Source organism: Triticum urartu, chromosome 3A (assembly GCF_056163025.1).
Source record: "Triticum urartu cultivar PI428250 chromosome 3A, HENAU_Tu73, whole genome shotgun sequence".
Taxonomy (NCBI): domain Eukaryota; kingdom Viridiplantae; phylum Streptophyta; class Magnoliopsida; order Poales; family Poaceae; genus Triticum; species Triticum urartu.
This window is the reverse complement of record NC_141875.1, coordinates 579,520,401-579,543,463: the sequence shown is the minus strand read 5'-3', so window position 1 is coordinate 579,543,463 and position 23,063 is coordinate 579,520,401. Positions and strand designations below refer to the sequence as shown.

At 49.8% G+C, this 23,063-nt stretch overlaps 4 protein-coding genes and 1 pseudogene across 4 annotated transcripts; 2 read left to right on the top strand and 3 right to left on the bottom strand.

Moving 5' to 3' along the window:
• Positions 1 to 2,231: 2,231 nt before the first annotated feature.
• Positions 2,232 to 3,183, bottom strand: LOC125546995 (L-lactate dehydrogenase A pseudogene; annotated as a pseudogene).
• Positions 3,184 to 6,847: 3,664 nt separating this feature from the next.
• LOC125545191 (uncharacterized) lies at positions 6,848 to 9,258 on the top strand. The gene has a single exon (XM_048709072.2). It carries the CDS (start codon positions 7,162 to 7,164, stop codon positions 8,863 to 8,865), a length of 1,704 nt encoding a protein of 567 aa, XP_048565029.1. The 5' UTR covers positions 6,848 to 7,161; the 3' UTR covers positions 8,866 to 9,258.
• Positions 9,259 to 9,678: 420 nt separating this feature from the next.
• Positions 9,679 to 13,440, bottom strand: LOC125545190 (internal alternative NAD(P)H-ubiquinone oxidoreductase A1, mitochondrial). Its single transcript, XM_048709071.2, has 8 exons — positions 12,955 to 13,440; positions 11,924 to 12,140; positions 11,309 to 11,469; positions 11,160 to 11,225; positions 10,810 to 10,973; positions 10,604 to 10,718; positions 10,137 to 10,316; positions 9,679 to 10,049 (listed from the first exon to the last, which is right to left on the bottom strand). The coding sequence occupies exons 1-8, from the start codon at positions 13,393 to 13,395 to the stop codon at positions 9,897 to 9,899; spliced, it is 1,497 nt and encodes a 498-aa protein (XP_048565028.2). The 5' UTR covers positions 13,396 to 13,440; the 3' UTR covers positions 9,679 to 9,896.
• Positions 13,441 to 13,865: 425 nt separating this feature from the next.
• ABCI8 (ATP binding cassette protein 1) lies at positions 13,866 to 18,459 on the top strand. The gene is made up of 2 exons (XM_048709073.2): positions 13,866 to 15,369; positions 17,906 to 18,459. The coding sequence occupies exons 1-2, from the start codon at positions 13,954 to 13,956 to the stop codon at positions 18,122 to 18,124; spliced, it is 1,635 nt and encodes a 544-aa protein (XP_048565030.1). The 5' UTR covers positions 13,866 to 13,953; the 3' UTR covers positions 18,125 to 18,459.
• Positions 18,460 to 18,636: 177 nt separating this feature from the next.
• Positions 18,637 to 20,108, bottom strand: LOC125545194 (acidic endochitinase-like). The gene has a single exon (XM_048709074.2). The coding sequence runs from the start codon at positions 20,056 to 20,058 to the stop codon at positions 19,129 to 19,131; it is 930 nt and encodes a 309-aa protein (XP_048565031.2). The 5' UTR covers positions 20,059 to 20,108; the 3' UTR covers positions 18,637 to 19,128.
• Between the last annotated feature and the right edge of the window lie 2,955 nt (positions 20,109 to 23,063).

The following is a 23,063-nucleotide window of genomic DNA, read 5'->3' as shown; positions in this document are numbered from 1 at the left end:
ACCGGTCTCGCGTAAGCGTACGCGTAATGTCGGTCCGGGCCGCTTCGTCCAACAGTACCGCCGAACCAAAGTATGACATGCTGGTAAGCAGTATGACTTATATCGCCCACAACTCACTTGTGTTCTACTCGTGCATATAACATCAACATATAAAACCAGGCTCGGATGCCACTGTTGGGTTTCGTGGTAATTTCAAAAAAAATTCCTACGCACACGCAAGATCATGATGATGCATAGCAACGAGAGGGGAGAGTGTTGTCTACGTACCCTTGTAGACCGCAACGGAAGCGTTGACGCAACGTAGAGGAAGTAGTCGTACGTCTTCCGATCCGACCGATCCAAGCACCGTTACTCCGGCACCTCCGAGTTCTTGGCACACGTACAGCTCGATGACGCTCCCCGGGCTCCGATCCAGCAAAGCTTCGGGGATGAGTTTCGTCAGCACAACAGCGTGGTGACGATGATGATGTTCTACCGACGCAGGGCTTCGCCTAAGCACTACTATGATATGACCGAGGTGGAATATGGTGGAAGGGGGCACCGCACACGGCTAAGGAACGATCACGAAGATCAACTTGTGTGTTCTAGGGTGCCCTCCTGCCTCCGTATATAAAGGATCCAAGGGGGGGTGCGGCCGGCCTAGAGGAGGCGCGCAGGAGGAGTCCTAATCCTACCGGGAGTAGGACTCCCCTCCCGTTCCTTGTCCAACTAGGAGAGGTGGAGAGAGAGAAGGAAAGGGGGGGCGCCGCCCCTCCCTCCTTGTCCAATTCGGACTAGGGGGAGAGGAGGCGCGCGGCCTGCCCTGGCAGCCCCTTCCTCTTCTCCACATTAGGCCCATAAGGCCCGTTAACCCCCCGGGGGGTTCCGGTAACCCCCCAGTGCTCCAGTTTTATCCGAAACTTCCCCGGAACCCTTCCGGTGTCCGAATATAGTCGTACAATATATCAATCTTTATGTCTCGACCATTTTGAGACTCCTCGTCATGTCCGTGATCACATCCGGGACTCCGAACTAAGTTCGGTACATCAAAATGCATAAACTCATAATAACTGTCATCGTAACGTTAAGCGTGCGGACCCTATGGTTCGAGAACAATGTAGACATGACTGAGACAAATCTCCGGTCAATAACCAATAGCGGGACCTGGATGCCCATATTGGCTCCTGCATATTCTACGAATATCTTTATCGGTCAGACCGCATAACAACATACGTTGTTCCCTTTGTCATCGGTATGTTACTTGCCCGAGATTCGATCGTCGGTATCCAATACCTAGTTCAATCTCGTTACCGGCAAGTCTCTTTACTCGTTCCGTAATGCATCATCTCACAACTAACTTTATTAGTTGTAATGCTTGCAAGGCTTATGTGATGTGCATTACCGAGAGGGCCCAGAGATACCTCTCCGACAATCGGAGTGACAAATCCTAATCTCGAAGTACGCCAACCCAACATGTACCTTTGGAGACACCTGTAGAGCACCTTTATAATCACCCATTTACGTTGTGACGTTTGGTTGCACACAAAGTGTTCCTCCGGCAAACGGGAGTTGCATAATCTCATAGTCATAGGAACATGTATAAGTCATGAAGAAAGCAATAGCAACATACTAAACGATCGGGTGCTAAGCTAATGGAAATGGGTCAAGTCAATCAGATCATTCACCTAATGATGTGATCCCATTAATCAAATAACAACTCTTTGTTCATGGTTAGGAAACATAACCATCTTTGATTAATGAGCTAGTCAAGTAGAGGCATACTAGTGACACTTTGTTTGTCTATGTATTCACACATGTATTATGTTTCCGGTTAATACAATTCTAGCATGAATAATAAACATTTATCATGATATAAGAAAATAAATAATAACTTTCTTATTGCCTCTAGGGCATATTTCCTTCATGCCACAACTATTGAATCGACATACACCAATCATCTTGTCACGGCTAGTAGAGGAGACACGTGCACACCATTGCCAGCCCGGCCTCCACTGCACGTGGTAAAGTTATTATGCGCAACACATCTAGTTAGGCTGAAAACCATACTCCTTATAGTGTCAAGAAAATCATACTCTTTATTGAGGAGGATTTTCCCATTGCAATGAAGTTATTGCTTAACAAACACAAACATAATCTTAGGGATCCAATACGAACTAAAGTATGACCAATAGTATTAATGAAACATACACAATCAATCATTGGTATTATTCGGACACCTCCATTACCGGCCTTCACTCCGCCGCCTCGTCGCGGACCTCGAAGAAGCAGAGGGCACCGCACCACCCCCATAGTGTCATGGTGGAGGCCCTGAGCTTGTTGGTCTCCTCCTCAGTCAACTGCATCTCCAACACTCCATGAACTCTGCCTCGTCCGGGTCGAGCTAGAAGGCTAACAAATACATCATGGTCACCTGGTATCATGATACGGAGAAATTTGCATGTGCACTTCGTCTACGATAGCTTTGGCTTTCTTTGACGGATCCAGATCGACCATGGTAGAACAAATACTGGATGGACTCTCATCTGGTCGTGAAGGATGGACTCGGAAAGGTTGTTGACAAAGTACCCAATGATCCACGAGGTGTATCCCTTGAGAGAGATCAGCTTGTAGGCATTATTGATGACGGTGAGTCGAATGACCTCGAGCTCGTCATCGCCAGAAAAGCTTCCAGGCAGAGCCTTGTGTGAGGGCATGCCGACCACAATAACGCTCGACCAGATGGCCACCATGTTGTCCCCATGTTCCCCTATCATATATATATTCTAACAAAACATATTAATAGTTTAGTGATTTATAACATCTATTTGTATACAATCTTGTATAACTAGACGTACCTAGTGTACAATCTTGAAATGTACTCTGGCTTGGGAAATGTACATTCAAAGAAAATGCGGCTTGGGAAGAGATGAGGAGGATTGTGACCAACGAACCTGAACATCTCGAGTGTTCATGTCGAGCTCCTTGGCGAACAGGAAGCGCAAGTCTTGATGAGTCAATGTTGGTGCCTGAGCCGATGACATGGTGGACTGGAAACCCAGAAAGCTTCCAAGCAATGCCACTCATCACATCAACCAGGTTGGTCACTATCAAAAGAACGGCATCTGGGGACTATCGTGGCAGTTCGAGCACAATCTTCTTGAATATGTTATGGTTCCTCTATAGAAGGTCAATCGTGGCTCTCATCCTGATATTAGCAGTGATGATGACCAGTAGTGGCAGAGCTAGGCAACTGTCTCAAAACATCATTGTTTGGGGGGGGGCACCGGCCCCCTGGAGCACACATAGTTCCGTCGTTGATGACAAGGTTAGATCCCTTGGTCACGGACATGTCTGTGCCTGACACCTGACCGGTAAGTGGCAAGACGAAGAGCGGTTTGCGCCCAAACCTAGATCCGGTTGTGAAACTAACTTTCCCATTCCTACCTACGACGATGTTGCTACTGCTTTTGTGGTGGTGGTGGTGACATCGGCGTTTGTGGATTTAGTGGAATAGTTATGAAGAGATGAACAAGCACACCATTCTGGGTAGCGAAGTGCTATATTTATAAGCTGGGACTTTTATCAAATTGGCCATCAATCTTGGTCGTTATTTACTCACTGCTGCCACCGATCCCACCATATAGCTATATTATGATGTGCTTGAGGAGAAACGATCAAGAAAGTAACCCTTGCAGAGAGCTGTGTAAGAGCCATGTGTCACACAGCCTTCACCGTTCCTTCATTGTGCATATCTTTATTGTGGGACCCAGAATTCTTTATATCCCCACATATCTTTAGTGTTGTCTACTACTACTAGTAGTACTCATATAAGGAGAAAATCAAAATAGTTGGAAATGTCATGTTGGGTGCATTTGTTTTGGGGTCAAAGTGGAACAGGACATGATCATCCCTGTTTTCGAGAATATGTCGGCCTTTGTTGCTCTTTTAATGAAGGGGTGACATGAGCCATTTTTTGTTTCGTATGAGGGATGAATGATGGACAGGGCGGCTTCATTTTCTGCTTGGGTAGATGGATGCGAAATGAACAAATAGATGATATAATGACCTCATTTTATAAAATGGTTTGGTTACCCCTAGTATATTATTTGAGTTCTTCTTTTCTATTCCCAGAACATTCTGATGTGCATCCTCAAGGTGTGCACCTAGCGATTCTGTAGCACTACAGAGGCCCACCTGCAAGTTCCATCTCCATCCAATACACACAACAAAATTTCAGAAAACAACAACTATTTGTGATCTCCTATCAGAAAAACTACAACTTTTGATGTCAATTTCAGATAACTACAAAAAAGTTATCTGGTACTACCTGTCATCCTCAAAATAACCTTGCTCATATGTGAGGCTGACATGTGAGGCCAAACACAAAAATTTAATTTTCCAACATAATGTGTCAAAACTGTTGTAATCTTCTAAAATTGGTGTCAAGATTAAGATTGAAATTTGTGCGTCTAACTCGCATATTTTCTGAAATTCACTGCTTCATTAATTTTGCAAGCCAAGATTCAGTTTGCCATTGCTTTCGTAATACTATTTTTTAAGAGTGAATTCTTGTTTTTACCCTATATTTTGACACTAATTACCCCATTTAACGGGATTTCATCCGTTTTACCCCATATAGCAAAAGTGTTGTCACAATTTACCCTGTTTAAAATTTTTTAGCGCTCTATCCGTCGATGAGTCTCGATTGTCAGTTCCAGCTGGCATGCCACATCGGCCGTTTTTTCCTGATGGTTTTTTTGCACGTCAAATCACATCACCTAGCTTCTTTCGATCGGCCAGACTCGATGGAGGCGCATGCATCAGAGTTAGTAAAATAGTATATTTACACCACTTTTAATCTCATCCACTGAATCATGCACACTTAAGGTCGTATATGATAATATTAAAGAAAAACATACATGATTTCAGATTATATCAGTAACATTTTCTCCTATATAATTTATTCAATGGGAACATGCCACGCTGATCAAGTATAATCATCTCATCACAATACTTCTTTGAACTGGAAACAAGTATCCTAAGCCCATCTAATATGCATCCCAGTCTGAGAGAAAATTTAGCCACAAAGAAGCTAACCACCAAGGGTGAGAAATAGAGGATGCGGTCAAAGGGAGAAGATTGCCGTACTAGCTACCGCTCGCTTCGACGATCGCCAACGGCCACGCCTTGAAGTCTTGCCTGCCACTCGTCATCTACGTTGTCCTACCCCGCCTAACGATTGGAATGCGAGCGATGTGTGTCGTGAATAATGGAGGCCAGTGTGGTGTGTCCCCGACATGGGCGACTTGGCCATCGGACGCTGGCAAGCTGCTCTGGTGCGATCATATTGAGCCTGGTCAGCCGGAAGAAGTTAGGCGGTGCGGTTCGGCGTGCAGAAAAACCATCAGGAAAAAACCCGCAGATGTGGCATCCCAGCTGGACCTAATAATTGGGACACATAGGTCAGAACACTCACAAAATGTTAAACATGGTGATAGGCAAGATGTTCTCCTATGATAGGCGCAATATTTTTTTCTTCCAGCTGCTTTGCCACCTCATTTTTTCTCTCATCCTCCTTGGCTTCTCCTCATCCCGCATGCACCTCCTCCCAGCCCCCAGCCCTGGCAAGACCGCATCCTTCCACAACCACTGCTCACTGCCGTTGTCGCCACTAGCTATATCCTATGGAACATCATCGGAGTGCGCCGTCATGTCTTCCACAAGCGATTGAGCTCAATGAAACACAATTTTAAAGCGATACACCTACATTTTTCTACTCAATATCCCAAGGAAACTCTCGCAAAATTTTGAACGAGGATTTTTAGTTCTGAAAGCCGAATAGTTTCTACCTTCATACGTGGTCTGCATAGTGGTATGGTTTTAGGGAGTTGGCCAAAAGTGTGGTACAAAATAGTGTGGATGACGACATATGTCCATGCTCGAAAAAACAATAGGGGACCAAGCACATAGGGGTAGTCGTATAGGATTTAGAAGTATAGAGAAAATATTTTTTAAACTAAAGCATAGAAAGTATGAAACGGGAAGAAGGCATGTTTGCAAAGATAAAGAGAATTCGGAACATATAATATTTGGGCAAGTGTGCATGCAAGAGAGAAAATACATGCGTTCATAAGGTGTTAAAGACTACGCGTGTGCTAAAAAGGAATGCATCAATGCGACATCCCTCAGATCAGCTCAAAAGTAGAGTTCTAGCTTTGTTATGTCATAAAATTACTCATACTAAATAAGACACCCTTTTTTGTTTGTCAGATTTATTTACATATCTACTACTATTATTGCACCTTGACATTACAAGTTTATTTATTATCATAACCTGGCCAAGAATGATACATATACAGTGACACAAACACGGCTCATGCAACTGACATGTATGAAAAATATGTAATAAGATGCCACAAAACGATAACTTGACAAGAATACGCAAAAGTGCCAAAACACTCTCTTGACCACCCCTCGCCGTTCTTCTTCCCCCCTCTTCTTCTCCGATGCCTCCCATCTCTCACCATCTACCGGCCTTTTCACGCCCTTCCTCCCTCGACAACCGCCTTCTCCTCGTGCTCCGTCGCGGCCTTCCTTTTCCACTCTCCTTTTCTTCTTTATTATATTTTCCTTTCTTCTTTCTCTTCGTGCCCGGCTACGCCATGGAGTGTGTTTGCAAGCCTGGCTAGATGGCTATAGTTTCCACTCGAGGTAAATTGGTGAAAAAACAGCTGTGGATGAAAGGTCTACGGTTAAGCGGTTAGCGACCAGCTGTTAACGTGACGCAGCATGCCGTTCTTGCGCGGTAGGCAATACTAGACGGCAATAGAAAGGCAATTCTTCCCCGCACCGCTTTGCTGCTACCTTTTCCCTCTCCCCCTCCTCGGCGCCTCCCCATCCCCACCCCCACCCGCGCCTCCGCCCAGCCGGACCCCTCCACCTCGGGCGAGGCCGCGCCCTTCCACCGCCGCCGCCGCCGCCGCCCTCGCCAGCCAATCCTCTGGAATAGCGCCGGAGAGGGGGCGCCACGGCAAGTCCATCCCATCCATGACGAGCCGCCCCCCCGCGCCGCGCCACCTCCCCGACATAGGGTTTGCCTCGCGCGCCGCCCTGCCATGCTAAGGCGGGGAGGAGGCGACCTGGTGTTACCCGGAGGAAGCTGGGGCGGGGCCTCGCCGGCGGATGGACGCCGATGAGGCTGCGGGAAGTAGCAGGAGGATGGATCTGAACCTGTACCTCGGCCTCCCCCGCGCCCCGCGGTCCCGCCGCTCCGACCTCGGCTCCGACCTCGCGCTCAGCACCCCGATGCCCTCCTCGCCCTCCTCCTCCGCCGCCTCCGTCGACGCCCCTCCGCCTCCGGAGCCCCCGCATGCCCCCTACTCCCCGTCTCGCGCCGACCTGTCTCCCCCGCCACCGGAGGTGTACTCCTCGTACCACCCCGAGGACGCGCACCTGCCGTACGCGCCGCCTCTGCCGCCGGTCATCCATGAGCTCCCGGACGACATCGGCTTCGGCTTCCACCCCCCGCCATCGCTGGTGCGAGCCAGCGAGTTCCTCTGGGAGGACCGCCCGTCTTCATCGACGGCCTCCTCCTCCTTTCTCCCCGACGCTGCAACAAGGTACAGGCAGCTGCTTGAGCAGACAGGAAGCCGGTGGCTCCGCTCTAGGCCCACCGGGCGGTTTAGATCGGACCTTCCACCGCTCAGCTCCGAGGCTCAACCCTTGGGGCATCATGATGCAGCAGTGCCGGTGCCACATCATGAGCCGACAATTGATGTCGTTGGAGATGATAAGGTAACCGGCAATGGAGTGGAAGTAGGTGCCTCGGAGGAGTCGGAGGAGCGGGGCAAGAGTGTCGCCACATTTGAGTGCAACATATGCTTTGAGATGGCCGGAGAGCCGGTGGTCACTTCTTGTGGCCATCTCTTCTGCTGGCCCTGCTTATACCAATGGCTTAATGTTTACTCCAACCACAAGGAATGCCCAGTCTGCAAGGGCGAGGTGACGGAGGCGAATATCACTCCTATCTATGGTAGAGGGAATTCTTGTTCAGATGCAGAGAAGGCTGTGGATGAAGGCAAGCAGCCAGGTCTTACAATCCCACCAAGGCCACATGGGAATCGTCTTGAAAGTTTCCGGCAGCAGTTCCAGCACTTACGTCCAATGTCAAGAAGGCTTGGTGACGCACATGGGATACTGTCATCGTGGAGGCGCCTTCTTGATCAACAAATCATGAGTAGTGTGAGTAGATTCGAAGGCCCGTCTGAACCAGCTGTGCATGAAACAGGTGACATTGCTCCACACACTGGCCGCCTAAGTAGATTGACCACAAGGATGAGAGCAAGACGGTTGTTGAGCGAGGTAGATAACTCTCCTGATGGTGCTTTTGTTGCCCCTGATAGTGGTCTGCCTGGAAATAGTGCGCCAGATGCACCTAGAGATGGTTCAAGCCCGGTTTTACCAGAAGGATTTGATTTGTTGCAACGGCTTACTCTTATTGGCATTGCAAATACAGAAAGATTGGCAACTGCCATGAGTGACCTTAGAAGGATAGCTACACCTGGCCAACACGGAGCATCTGCTTCATACCTTAGAAGGTTAGCTACACCTGGCCAATACGGAGGATCTGCTTCATCGTCGAACCCTTTGAATCCCGAGGCAACCGTCGACGGAACCCATGTTGGTGCAGCGCCTTCTACAGACCAAGCATCAAACTCGAGCACCATTGCAGTGATACAGGGGGATGCAGGTGTTTCTGAGACGGCGGGAGAGCCTAGTAACGCAGGTTCTTCGAGAACCCTGAGGAGGAGGGGGAGGAGCAGTGCGTTGGCTTCTTTAGATGTGGATGGTGCTCCCCCACAGCGCAACAAGAGGCGGAGGATGTAGACCTTCTCGGTCGCGGAGTTTCTTTGAACTTGATAATGTTGCTGATTCCAGTTATTCCATTTCGTTTCTTTGGATGGTATCCGCTGTGTTGTAGTGTAACAATGTTCTTTCCCTTTCCATTTTTTTTACTAGAATGGTTCTGTTTAGTCCCCCTGGGGCCTGTTGTACCTCTTTAGTCTGTCAAACTGTTGGTCAAGCCAAATGTCGAGGGTTGTTGTGGGATGAAATTTTCCCTGTTGATTGGATGCCAAAATGTGCATTCAGAGCAATGAGATTTCTATGGACTGCTTATAATTCATAGAAACTCTGGTCATCAAAGTATCAAACTGAGAGGTTATATATGATGGTATATGAAATACCCAGAAAATGGATGGAAATATTGCCTTTGTTGCTTGAGAAGCCAAGCCTGATCTTTTATGCTCATTTATACTCCAACATAAGTTACTCTCAAAAGCATATATTTCATTCACTGATAGTTCTGGCGGCAAGCCAACTCATCATTTTCGCAATGTTTTTTGCTAGCAGATGATGAAATAGAAGTTCTTTTTCTCATGAGAGCAAGTTAAAACTTGGTACACTATTGCAAGTAGAAAACAACGAACTGGAAATGGAACCTCTAAAGAAACACCCAACTATGGCATTGTTTCATTTGATGGTTCGTGTAGTCTTCCTGATATTATGTTCCATTATCTTGGTTTTGCATTTATTCGCCGGACGTTTACAATGTGTATAGTGAGGTTCTTGGAGACCGATCACTCATTCCCGAGCAAAGAAACTACAGTTGCATAAGTATTCAATCGTCCACACACCAAGTAACTTGAAGATCATCAAATTGCATCTCATTTATTCATAATTTACAAAAACAAAAATTGTGCATTTGGAACTCACGTGTCTGAAGGGGATACAGAGAGGAGCAGGAGGGGAAAAAAGATGATCTAGACCCATATTTCTTGTAGTGTTCGTGGCCTATATATTGTATCGAACTCATACAGTTCAGAGCCCAGAGATCTACAGATACTCAGATAGATACCCTAGATACGGCTTATGTCACGGCCGAATATCATCGTGGTCAGCCAGTTGATAGCCACATAGAGCCTATTTCTCCAGCTGACAACACGAGTCAGGTACGCTGAGCGCCAGATGAACCAGCTTGCAAATCCTGCAATGGATATGCCCTTCGAGTCCTGCGAATAGGGAAAAGACACGCTCAGTTTGACTCCTGAGCGTCTAGTGAACTGCAAAGATTCACAAAGAAGGGAAGAGCAACCAACCTTGCTTTGCCTCAGGTCCACCAGAGCTTTGTACCTTCCAACGGTTGCCATACTCCCTAGATGCTTATACACAAACTTTGGACCTAGATCGACTTCGACCTGGGAATTTGCGTGCCCTCCTCCAGCTTTCATCACACGGTTGAGCAGGCGAGCGAGGTACAAGCCTTGCCGCTCGGCAACCTGTTCAGGAGTACAAGTGGGGAACAAAATCAGTAGAATGCATGACTGATATGCAGCATCGCAAAGAGATAGTCTAATGTCATGCCCAACAACCCAAGTGTCTGCAATTTGATGGGATGTATAACCATCTGTTCAATTTTATTTTATGCCATGTTTCTATTCCACCCAGTTCTATTGCACTTCAGGAAAGAGGAAACAATACAAAAGCCCCTTTTTTTTTCTGAGACAGTAACTTGACAAAATGCTTTCATACTATTGAACTGCATCAAGATAGTTCATGAAGTTACCTGAGCTAAGGCTGGGAGAACTTCCTTGCCGGTGCTTTCAAGGAATCCACAGCAATCACCAATAGCAAATACATCTGGGACAGAAGGAACACGTAACCACTCATCTACACCGATCCTGCAAACAGTACATAACCTATTAAGAATCCTAGGGATTTGCACATGAGCCAACAGGCGACAGATTATAAGGTCCTACCAATCAATTATACCTTCCTCCGTGTGACTTGGGAAATGGCAATGACTTGACGAATGATGAAGCACCAACCCCAGTAGACCATACCAGCAAACCATAAGGAACCTCTTCTCCATTGTCCAGGATTAATTTGTCGGGTTGTACATCCTTCACGATTCCTCGTACAAGCCTAACACCTGACTGGTGGATGACCATGCAAGGGCAGGTTATATTCATATTCCAAATGATATGGGAGAGAATGATACACAGCTATTACAACTACCAACTATGTATATCATGGGACGATCTGAATGCCTTATTTGAAAACCTACTAGTCCCCAAGTCTTGGTTGATGATGGCTAAAGATACCGAACAAAGATTACTGACCTTAACTAGTTGGTTTACAGCATACTGCCTGAGGCGAACATCGAATGATGACAATATCTCATTTGCCTGAAATGAAAGCCGAATACCAGCTGTTAAGTCCCAAATTCAACAAGAGTAGGGAACGAATAAAAAAAATCAACAACAAAAACCTCAATCAGGGTCACATGGACATAATCTTTCACATGTGAGTAACGTTCTTTCACATCTCTGGTGATGAAATCACTAAGTTCCCCGCTAAATTCAACCCCTGTTGGACCACCTCCAACAACAACACAGTGCAATAGCCTGCGCTTTTCGCCCTCTGATATGCCTGTTTAACAAAATAGCATTGATCCATCAGCAATAATCAAATGGGTATTACCCCCTCCGTCCGAAAATACTTGTCATCAAAATGGACAAAAAGGGATGTATCTAGAACTAAAATACATCTAGATACATCCCCTTTTATTCATTTTGATGACAAGTATTTCCGGACGGAGGGAGTACATGTTTGTGCACACAAGCTATATTCTGAAAATGAAGCATATGAGACATAAAAAATTGATTTGCCCAAAATTCATCGATTAAAAAGTACGGTAAATGAAGCATATGCGAGGTGACATAGATTTATCCAAAATTCATCGAACAAAAAGTACATGCAACTGTATCCACTTGACTTAAGTAAAAAAAAAACATTATATGGAGAACAACAAAGTGGGAAAGTAATAATTGACGACTTTGTGCTAGCAAAGGGTGATTAGAAACATATTGAGCTGTTACCATACCAGGTACATCAGACAGCATCAGATTCAGAAGGAGCTTCCTGCGGATCTCTTGAGCGTCATGAACTTCCCGAAGAAAGGTTGCATGTTCAGTAACACCACGTATACCGAAAGTCGATGCCTCAGCTCCACATCCAAAGACCAACTTGTCATACGAAACCTTGAATTTCCACGGCTTCAAGGTGTCTTTCTCACCTTCAGTAACTGTCTCACACTCAATCTGAAACCAAACGTGTCTGAGCAAATGTATGTAAAAGCTGTGGGGAGAAATGCTCATGTTGTTCGTAAAAAGATCATGCAATATGCCAAATCCCTCATAAGCAAATGTCTAGCGTTCGAAATTGTGAAGATCCATTCCCTTGTATAGTGATAGAGATGCCCAGCAGTGTTAGGCACTAAGCCAGCAGGAACTGTCTAATAAGTTGCGGAGTGAATCTTCTAATAGACAGGCTCCTGAGCAAGCAAAGTTACTTGATGCTACTGCATGAACAAGCCAAATGATATAGAAGTCTCATGTGCATACTGTGTGAATATGTAAGAAACAGAAGACCTGGCGTGTGATGAATGAATATAAACAAGTTTGCTTTTTTTTTTCTCTGCAGCTGATTTCCCCGTGTAACCGTGTTCAAGAGTTTTGGCCTAGGGGAAATGAATTCTAAGCTAGTACTGGTAAAGTTAGAAAATATCCACAAAGTCATAAATGAGTGGGAGCTGGTGACAAGTTTTCTGTCTCTCTCATTCCATTAGCATAGAGCTATGGAGAACCGTGCTACATAGCGCCATAGGCAAATAGACATGCAGCTCCTGCTGAATGGGAGTAAAGCGCAGATTCCTCTTCCTTTGCCCCATCCAATATCCAAAAAGACCGGACGTGGTTATGGACATCAGAAAAGGTCAAGCACAACTGCGCGCACAGTATCATCCCCTTCCACGAATCTCGGGGACACACATTCCACATCTGTAAAAGCGACCCCCGTTTGACAGGATCAACGCGCGCGGCGCCTCTCACCAACCAACCCAGGAACCGGGCTCACCGTGTGGGCGTCGGGGTCGACGGCGGTGCAGCGGGCGAGGAGGAAGTAGGAGCCCGGGGAGCTGGAGACGGCGGGCTGGATGCGCGCGAGCGGCTCGGCGACGGAGCGGAACTCGAGCGTGCCGACGCAGGTGGAGGCGAGCAGCGGCGTGAACACCATGTGGTTGCGCGGGGAGACGCAGACGACGTCGTAGCCGGTGGTGTCGAGGTCCTTCATGAGGCGCGACCCCGCCCACCCCGTTCCGAGCACCACCACCCGCGCCTTCTCCCCCTTGGCCGTCGGCCCCAGCCCCGCGAGCCCCCTCGGTAACACAGCAGCATCCCCCGCGTCGGCCGCCGCGGCGGTGGAGAGCGGCGAGAGCGGGCCGCGGCCGTAGAACGCGGGCGCGCAGCCGCGGCGCGAGACGCGGGAGAGCGAGCGGAGCAGCGAGGACGCGGCCATGGCGAGACGACTCACGAGATGCGAACGCCACGGGAGCGAGTGCGAGGAGTGAGGCGAGTTAACGGGGGGCCGTTGGGCCCGCGGGCCCGGGCGGGCGAGCCGCCGGGCTTCCGCGCCGCTCGATCCGCGGCCGGGTGACGTCGGATCGCATCTGGACGGCCCGGGCCCATCCTCGGTGGCTCCGTCCCGTCTGCGGCAGGAAAAAACCGATAAATGGAAGGATGGAAAATCTGTGTTCTCTAGCGCTTCTCCAGGAAAGCCACGTGTCGCGAACCCCATCCGGTGCCGTGCTCCGCCGCTCGGCCGCCACACGACCGCTGCCCCGCCAGCACGGCCCTCCCTGGACCTGGTTCGCCAACGCCGTGGGCACGCGCCCGAGCCACCGGCACCGGGCCCAGCGGCGCGCGCGGACCATACGCCCGTGCCACCGCTCCGGCCTCTCCCTGTCAACAACTCCCCTCCCTCCCCTCGCTTCTCTCTCATCCCACGGTCTCCCCTCCGCTCATCCCCTCCCTCCCAAATTCGCCTCCGCCTCCGCCTCGCCGGCCGCGACCGACCATGGCCGCCTCCGCGTCCGCCTCCACGTCCCTCTTCGGGCCGTCTGCCCTCACCGCCAGGCTCGGGGCGGGGCGCCCGTCCGGCGGGCCCCGGCGGCGCGTCGACGCGCGCGGCCGCGGCCGCCTCTCGGTGGTGGCCGTGCAGACGGGCCCGCAGAAGCCGTCGCCGTCGCCGTCGCCGTCGTCCCCGGCGGCGGACGAGGCGGAGGCGCTGCAGAACCTGCTCAAGCGGGAGTACAAGTACGGCTTCGTCTCCGACTTCGAGTCCTTCTCCATCCCCAAGGGCCTCTCCGAGGCCACCGTCCGCCGCATCTCGGAGCTCAAGGCGGAGCCCGCCTGGATGCTCGACTTCCGCCTCGCCGCCTACCGCCGCTTCCTCACCATGGCGGAGCCCACCTGGAGCGACAACGTCTACTCGCCCGTCGACCTCCAGTCCCTGTGCTTCTACTCCGCGCCCAAGACCAAGCCCAAGCTCAACAGCCTCGACGAGGTCGACCCCGAGCTGCTCAAGACCTTCGACCGCCTCGGGATCCCTCTCGGCGAGCAGAAGCGCCTCTCCAACGTCGCCGTCGACGCCGTCATCGACTCCACCTCCATCGCCACCACCCACAGGGAGGCGCTCATGGCCAAGGGCGTCATATTTTGCTCCATCTCCGAGGCCATCCGTGAGTACCCGGACCTCATCAAGCGCTACATCGGGAGTATTGTGCCGCCTGGTGACAATTACTATGCCGCGCTCAATTCAGCCGTGTTCAGTGACGGATCCTTCTGCTATGTGCCCAAGGACACGGTCTGCCCCATGGAGATATCTACTTACTTCAGAATCAATGACAAGGAGACCGGGCAGTTTGAGAGGACTCTGATTGTGGCTGATGAGAGGAGCACGGTTAGCTATTTGGAAGGTTGTACTGCTCCAGCATATGACTCCAACCAGCTCCACGCCGCGGTGGTGGAGCTTGTGTGCGAAGAGGGGGCCGAGATTAAGTACTCCACCGTGCAGAATTGGTATGCTGGCGATGAGGAGGGCAAAGGGGGCATTTACAATTTTGTGACCAAGAGGGGGCGGTGCAAGGGGCGTGGCTCGAAAATCTCATGGACACAGGTTGAGACAGGGTCAGCAATCACCTGGAAGTACCCAAGTGTGGAGCTTGTTGGGGACGACACTGTTGGAGAGTTCTACTCCGTAGCGCTGACCAAGGATTACCAGCAGGCCGATACAGGGACGAAGATGATCCATAAGGGGAAGAATTCACGCAGCCGGATTATATCCAAAGGCATCTCAGCAGGGAAGTCAAGGAATTGCTACCGTGGGTTGGTCCAGATGAATTCAGGTGCAGAGAATGCTTATAATTCTTCGCAGTGTGATTCATTGCTGATTGGGGACAACGCTGCTGCTAACACCTATCCCACCATTCAGGTACTTTCCACTTCTTAATTACATGTTTAATTATCATAGCTTGGCGTGCAAGGTTCAGTTGCTGTCATGCTCTGTCTCTGTGCCTAATTTGTGGTTAGTTACTCTTAAGTGGTGAAACACGCATAGAATTGGGACCTCAGTGGCACACGTTGTAGATAAGATTTTCATGCTCTGTCTCTGTGCCTAATTTGCGGTTAGTTACTGTTAAGTGGTGAAGCACACATAGACTTTGGACCTCAGTTGCACACGTAGTAGATAAGATTTGAGGCAAAACTTTGCTGACATGATGTTGGAATGAAGGAGCTTTGGTAATTTCATTTTTTGAGGATACCATTTGTTATGGGGCCGTTTGTGCAGTGGCCGTGTGACAACCAGCAACAGCAAGAACATGGACTCAGCCTATGTGTGCAATAGCAGCCTCATGTTTGCGCATCCTTTAATGCATAGGATATGGCATGCTTAGAGATAGTCTTGAGAGAAGCATTCATGCTGTATAACTCTGTGAAGATCCAATTAAATTAGGAAAATAGAGTTATGGTTCTGTGAAGAGTTTGAGTTGTGCTCTAGCTTGTGGTTGCGTCAGTCACCTATATAAAGGGCAGTTGTGTAACTCTTCAACCAAGCAACAGATAATTGAACTTCAGTTGGAACTCATACTCCCTCCATTCCAAAATATAGTGCGCCCGCGCTTTCCGAGGTCGAACTTTGACCATAAATTTAACGAACGAGACTGATTGCGGCGGGAGAAAAAGTTACATAATTAAAAACTTCTTTTGAATACGAATTCACTGATATAACTTTTGCTCCCGACGCAATCGGTCTTGTTAGTTAAATTTACGGTCAAAGTTGAAGCACGAGGATAGAGGAAGCACTACATTGTGGAATGGAGGGAGTAATTTATTGAATTGCTCATGTAGATATAGTTCAATATCTGATACGTATATAAAGGGCCTTTTCTCTGTCCTAGGTTAGTTTGGTACGCAAGGTTTGATTGCTGGCATAGGGCAGGCTCTGTCTCTGTGACTAATTTGTGGTTAGTTGCTAACAAGTATCGAAGTACATATAGAGTTGGGAGTTGGGACCTCTGTGGTACATATAGTATATATACAATTTGAGGCAAAACTATGCGCTGACATGATATAGGAATTAAGGAGCTTTGGTAATTTGGTTGTTTGAGGGTACCATTTGTTATGTGGGGTGGTTTCCGCAGCGGCCTGTCACAAGCCAGCAGCAGCAACATGGACTCAGCCTGTGTGTGCGTGTGCGATAGCAGCCTCATGTGTGCATATCCATTAAGGCACAGGATAGGGCAAGCTTAGGGTAGACAGTAAGAGAAGTATTCATGTTGGATTTGGATTAGATGGGTCTTTAGACTAGGAAGAGTCCAATTAACTTTGATAGAGTTATGGGTCTGTGAAGAGTTTGAGTTGTGCTCCGACTTGTGCGCAAGTTAGTCTCCTGTAGTCAAGCAATGAATCATCGATCATTCTAGTAGAACTCTTAATTTATCAAATTCTTCATACAATAGTTCAATATCTGCTATATAAAGGGCCTTTTCTCGTAACCACGAGAGGGATCATGCCCTGCAGGGGCTAGTTGAGGGCACGTGTTGCCACTGGTCTTCAAACCCTTCCCAGGCTGATCCATAACAATTCCTAGCGTAAAATTAAATTTCTCCCCATTTAAGTTTTAGACATGCAAGATAAATGTTAATGGTATTCTGCCTAATTCCGAATTGAACTCCCACATGTACTGGAACTCAGAAGGTATCAGTATCTTGATATAGCATTGATCTGTGCAACCTTATAAACACTCCTGTCATTTGCATACTAAAAGCACACTCAGAAGTTGTCATGATAATGATGGAAGAAAATAATAGGGTAGGATTTCTTGCATTGACTTAGAGAGAGAGAGAAACTTGGCAACTCATTGATGGAAGTTTTATGGTTAGACTGATAAGGCATATGAGCCATATAATCATTAATCAAAACAAGTTTAATAGGCATTATGGGAAGTTCAGTGCTGAATTTCATAATGTTCTCCTTCACACCTAACTTTTTTTTAGGTATATACAGATATACCAAGCAAATATATGAATTATCTTTTATTAGTTTTATTAGTGCACTTCCAGAATCTTACATATACATCCATGCTAAATAGACTTCTATAGCTGGCTGAATTACTCAATTAGGTCTACCGGTCAATCTTGATGCTTCGTCTGATGTCCCTATAATCTCAAGGGGCACATGCGCATTGTCATGCTTATTCTTATTCTAACTTATGCAACCACTTGCATAAGCTGCACGAATATTGGGATCAACAACTCCTATCTTCCGCAGGCCTAAGCTGCATGTGTGTCTCATACTGCACTTGCATAAGTGTGCATCCAATACTATATTTACATGACCTCCACATGCTAACAACAGTTCTTTCTGACAAGTAGTCATACCAGTTTTTTGGTTACCATCATTTTAATAACAGTTCATCAGAAAACCTCATTTATAGTATGATTTTGACCCAACTTTCGTGGCAACAGGTGGGTTGCACTAGTGGCCGTGTTGAGCATGAGGCAAGCACATCCAAAATTGGCGAGGATCAGCTATTCTACTTTCAGCAAAGAGGGATAGATCATGAAAAGGCCGTTGCAGCCATGATCGGTGGGTTCTGTAGGGCTGTCTTTGAACACCTTCCTTACGAGTTTGCCCAGGAGGTGGATGCACTTATGAACCTGAAGCTGGAGGGATCAGTTGGCTAAGTTCTTGGTTCAACAAGTCTGCGAAATATCACCCGATAATTATCTGAAATACCATACGATGGTTATCTAAGGAAGTCCATGTGACCATGTACAGCAGCAGTATGTGACTGAGAAGAATAAGTTACATGATAAAATGACGTTTCATGGCTTGTATGTCCACGACAACGAAGAGAACCGCGGCGCTTCTCTTTTGTTGTCCATTTTTGTTTCTGGTTCCTCTGCTGTGTAAACGAGCTCATGTTCGGATGCCAATGCAAGAAATAGAAACTGTCGTCTTCATGTATTTCACTGTGGATCATGTATCAATGTATGTATGGGCAAACTTGATTCTGCCATGTTTTGATGGGAACAACCTCTTCTGGGGTGCTGAACACATGATGTATTCCAGCTTCATTTTGTTCATCGCCAGGCAAGGAAGCTTTAAACATTGATAATCTTTTTTTTGCTCCTGCATTGATAATTTTGTATAATAAACTGTGATTTCATCCCTGGCTTACTGATTCGCATTTTTGCAACCGGATATGACTTGGCCAATTGAATAAACTGCCGCAGGGCAGCATCCTGTACGAGACGATGACGCCACAAGTCCATGAATTCCAGTGGCCTGGACAGGAAGTGTACATCTGATGTCGTTGATCCATGTGTTACTATTTGAGAGTGCCTCGGCCACAGATCTCGTCTTGTATCATTTGAAAATGATTGGCGCGTTCTTCTGAATTACAACCTCTGGGACCAAGCTGTTTGTAAGATGTTTTTGCAAGCTGTTTTAGCTTAAAAAACCATTTTATATTATGGGAGGGGGAGTATGATTTAATGACTGTAAGTCCAGGAGCAGAACACTGTAGATGTGACAAATAATCCTTTTATTCGATATAAATCCCGCTGCGTGCACAGATAAATCAACTACGCCAATTGCCAGACCACACATGCGCCACAACTATACACACACTGTCGATGCCCATAACCCGAATCGTGCAGGAATGCGATCGATCATCAAATCATCATCAGACGGCGTTCTTGATGGCGGAGCTGTAGCCGTCCTGGTCGTCGTAGAACTTTGACCACAGCATCACCCCTCCGTACTTGCTGGAGCCCTTGAGCGCCGGGAGCACCTGCGACTCCAGGCTCCCCGCCGGTATGAACCCGCTCCCCGCCGCCGCCGGAGCCGCCGGCAGCCCGAGGAAGATGTACTTGGCGTGGACCCCCGACGTCCACTGCTTCCACGAGTCCATGAGGTTGGCCGTGTCCCCCTGCACGTACTGGCACGGCGGGTTGTTGTAGAACTGCACCCACACGTAGTCGAAGAGGCCCGTCTCGAGCGCCTTGCCGACCCACTGGTCCGGGTACGGGCACTGCGGCGCCGCCGACAGGTACACCTCCTTGCTGCCCCCCTTGCCCTTGCCGCCGTAGGCCTTGAGGTGCGCCGCCAGCGCGCCGTAGTAGTCCGGGTTCCCTCCCTCGATGTCGAAGTCGACGCCGTCCAGCACGGCGGCGCCGAGCGGCCGCTTGGGCGAGCTCCCGCCGAGGAAGCTGTCCCAGATGTACTTGGCCAGGTCGGCCGCGTCCTGCTCGGAGTTGAGCGTGTACCCGCCGGCGCCCCCGCCGATGGAGAGCATCACCTTGACGCCCTTGGACTGGCAGAGGTTGATGTCGGCGGTGAGGTTGGTGCAGGCGTCGGAGTAGGGGTCGCAGTGGCCCGCCAGGTTGAGCTGCGGGGTCTGCTGGGCCGACCCGAAGCTGCAGAGGAAGGCGATGTTGACGAAGGCGTAGTTGCCGGTGCTGCAGGTCTCGGCCAGGGTGCCCTCGTTGCCGTTCTGGCCCCAGTAGATGGCGATGCTGCCGCCGTGGCTCCGTGGCGCCGAGGAGAGGAGGAAGATGGCGGCCAAGAGGCAGGCCATGGAGAAGGAGCTGCTGGCTTTAGCCGGGACGGCCATTGTTGGCAGCTAGGCAGCTAGCTCTTTCGTTCACAAGGCAGAGGGGCTTGCTTCTTGCTTTGGATATGGGACGCTGCTGCTACCTGCTTGATTTATACTACTCCGGCGATCCGGTCTCGTCAGAAACTGGGGCGTGCCCTCGAGGTAACGCTGGAGCCATATCTTTGTTTGTTTAAGATCCTGAACATTCTCAACACGTAGTTCGGCCCCGATCTTGTTTTTTTTGGAGTTCATGCATCTCCATCTGCTACGGCACGTTGCTAATTTTAACTGCGTGTCTGAGATACTCGTTCAAACCCTGTACTCACTTGTTCATATCTCAAGCCTCTCGAATTGTTTTTTTTAACACAGTACAGATGCAAACGCTCATATACACACGCATACACTTATTCCTATGAACGCATACATGCACACCCTATTCCTATAAGCACCTTTGAGCGACTGAGCCGACATATCATCTTGAGATTTACGAAGTCACCGTAAGCGCCTCGTCGTCGACGGAAAAGTCTTCTCCCACTGAAAGCACATCGCCGAAAATTCTGAAATAAATCCAGGAACACTTCCGCTTCGGTAGACCCCCTCTAACACAAGGAGGGCCGAGATTGCTCGATACCCCTTCGTAACGAGGGGCATGATGGGCATATTTTTTAGAAGTGCCCACCCGCCCGCCCGCCCGGCCGCGGCGTATACATATACAAATACAGTGGGTTATTTTTTCCGGGATTGACATAGCGTCAATTACGCCGCGGGCGAGCATGCATGGTGCTGTTATCGTGCCGCTTCCATTGCGCTGCGGGCGTGCATGCATGCACGACGCTGTTATCGTGCCGCTTCCCCCGCTGAGGCACTGCCGCGCTGCCCGCCTGCCCCGCTGCCGCGCTGCCCGCCTGCCCCGCTGCCGCGCTGCCGGCTGCCGCCTCGCCTGCCCCGCTGCCGCCTCGCCTGCCCCGCTGCCGCCTCGCCTGCCTCGCCTTGTTCGCCGCGCCCGTCCAACGCCCCCGACGCGTCTAACCACCCCGACCCCGCCTCTCCTCTTAGAAACCGCCCCGACCCCGCCTCTCCTCTTAGAAACCGCCCTCACCCCGCGCTGTTCGATCGATCTCCGGCGGCGCAACTCTCTCCGGCGTGATGCCTCGTGGGCGTGGATGTTTCGGCCGGCGTTGGTTCGGTTGGGGGGCGGCAGTGGAGGCGCAGGGAGCAGTCGTCGGGCGGGAGGCGGCGGTGGAGGCGGCGGCAGCGGCGGTGGACGCGTCGGCAGCGGTGGTAGACGCGGCGCCGCGCCCGGCGGTCTGTGGCCCTCTAGCCTCACCGGGCCGCAGACCGTGGATATCTACCGGCACGGCATCCCCGTGTCGCCGTCGTGTCGCCTAGCACACGGCTGGCACGTGACGAGCACCGGCTATGCCACGCCTGGGCCGGCACAACCCGGTCCATGGAATCCCGAAGGTCGCCTGAACTTTTGGCAAGGCCGCGACTTCGACATCGTGGTCAGCTTCTACAAGTCTCGGGGCATCCGCGCGGACGCTCCAAACGCGCCCCTCGCGCCCCCCGCCGTCCCGGTCGTGCAGGCCCGTGCCGGTCGGCGCGCTCGCGCAGGCGCCCCGGCTAATCCCGCCGCCGCGCGCGCTGCTCCATCAGGCGCCCCTGAGTTTCAGATCCCGCCGGAACTGGCGGCGATGCAAGAGGAGGGCGACCCGTTGGAGTCGCCGGGTTTGATCCGCGCGATCTGGAACTCCACGTCGGAGATCGGTTGGATGCCGCCGGCGGATATTGTTGACCCGAGGGACCCGGCAGACGAGCCGGGATACTGGCAGGCGATTAGGGACTCGACCGATACACTAGCGCAAGAGTCGGCTACCTTGGAGGAATTTTTTGGATACTTGGGCAGTTCCGATGACTCAGACGGCGGCGAAGACGGCGGTGAAGACGGCGGCCAGACCGTAGTGGTTGATCTTCTGAGTAGCGAGGAGGAGTAGTTAGATTTGTTTTAGTGTTAATCTTTTTTCATGTAAAATTTCATTCGAACGTAAAATATCCTAAATATGAACGAAATTATGTTGCTTCAATGAGTAATGGAATGGTTGTATAATAAACAGGTCTTCGAATAGTAGACGCCCGGTGATAAGTTGAGCTCTCACGGAATCAATAAAAAGCCCCACACCACTGACATTTATCGAAAGCACGCACCACCGACGACAGCGCACACATATGCATGTGCCATGCACGCAAACGCACGCATACACCACGGGGTGCACCTAACAGCACCAAGCGCACGTGCATGCGCCATGCACGCAAACACGAGGGTACGCCACAGGGTGCACCTAATACGAACACTGCACTACACGCAACCTCAGCAGGAAAAGATGAAGTAAACACATGAAAATTGTTATTAATGGGATATTTTGATTTTGTAAAAATATGAAGTAAACACATGAAAGTAAAAATATGAGGCAAACACATGAAATACCGGCAAAAAAAATGTTATTAATGGGATATTATGATTTTGTAAAAATATGAAGTAAACACATGAAAGTTAAAAGATGAGGTAAACACATGAAATACCGGCAAAAAATTTAAGTTATTTAAAAAAAGCCCAACCACCGATGCTGAGCCATAGTAGCTTACAGAATATACCCATATCAAGCCCGAAGGCGACTCGGGCGGCTGATTGAGCCCACTAAAGGGCCCAACATCGGGGTGCAACGGGGCAGTGGTGAGTAATAGCAGATGAGTTCGAAAGAGGGGGCGGAGGCAGCTATTTAAGTCGCTCCTCGTGCCCCTCCGCTTTCGAGGTGGGACTAAAATCACGCTGTGCACGCGTCCCTCAGTGCACGCGGCCGCCGCAGGGCTCATGAGGCCGTTTTCTGCGCTGTCACCGGCGGCCCAGTTCGGCCCATAGAGGCAGGGCGCCACTCGCCCCCTCCCACGGCCCACGGCCGACGCCCCTCTCCCCTCGCCCGCGCGGGGCAACACTACACGTTGCGGGAGATGTGTTGGAGGCGTGC

Coding starts and splice junctions, on each gene's coding strand:
- LOC125545191 (XM_048709072.2), top strand. CDS start 7,162: ATGGACGCCGATGAGGCTGCGGGAAGTAGCAGGAGGATGGATCTGAAC.
- LOC125545190 (XM_048709071.2), bottom strand. CDS start 13,395: ATGGCCGCGTCCTCGCTGCTCCGCTCGCTCTCCCGCGTCTCGCGCCGC. Junction 10,974..11,159: donor CTGTAAACCAACTAGTTAAG/GTCAGTAATCTT, acceptor GTCATCCACCAG/TCAGGTGTTAGGCTTGTACG. Junction 10,719..10,809: donor CCCAAGTCACACGGAGGAAG/GTATAATTGATT, acceptor TACTGTTTGCAG/GATCGGTGTAGATGAGTGGT.
- ABCI8 (XM_048709073.2), top strand. CDS start 13,954: ATGGCCGCCTCCGCGTCCGCCTCCACGTCCCTCTTCGGGCCGTCTGCC. Junction 15,370..17,905: donor ACACCTATCCCACCATTCAG/GTACTTTCCACT, acceptor TCGTGGCAACAG/GTGGGTTGCACTAGTGGCCG.
- LOC125545194 (XM_048709074.2), bottom strand. CDS start 20,058: ATGGCCGTCCCGGCTAAAGCCAGCAGCTCCTTCTCCATGGCCTGCCTC.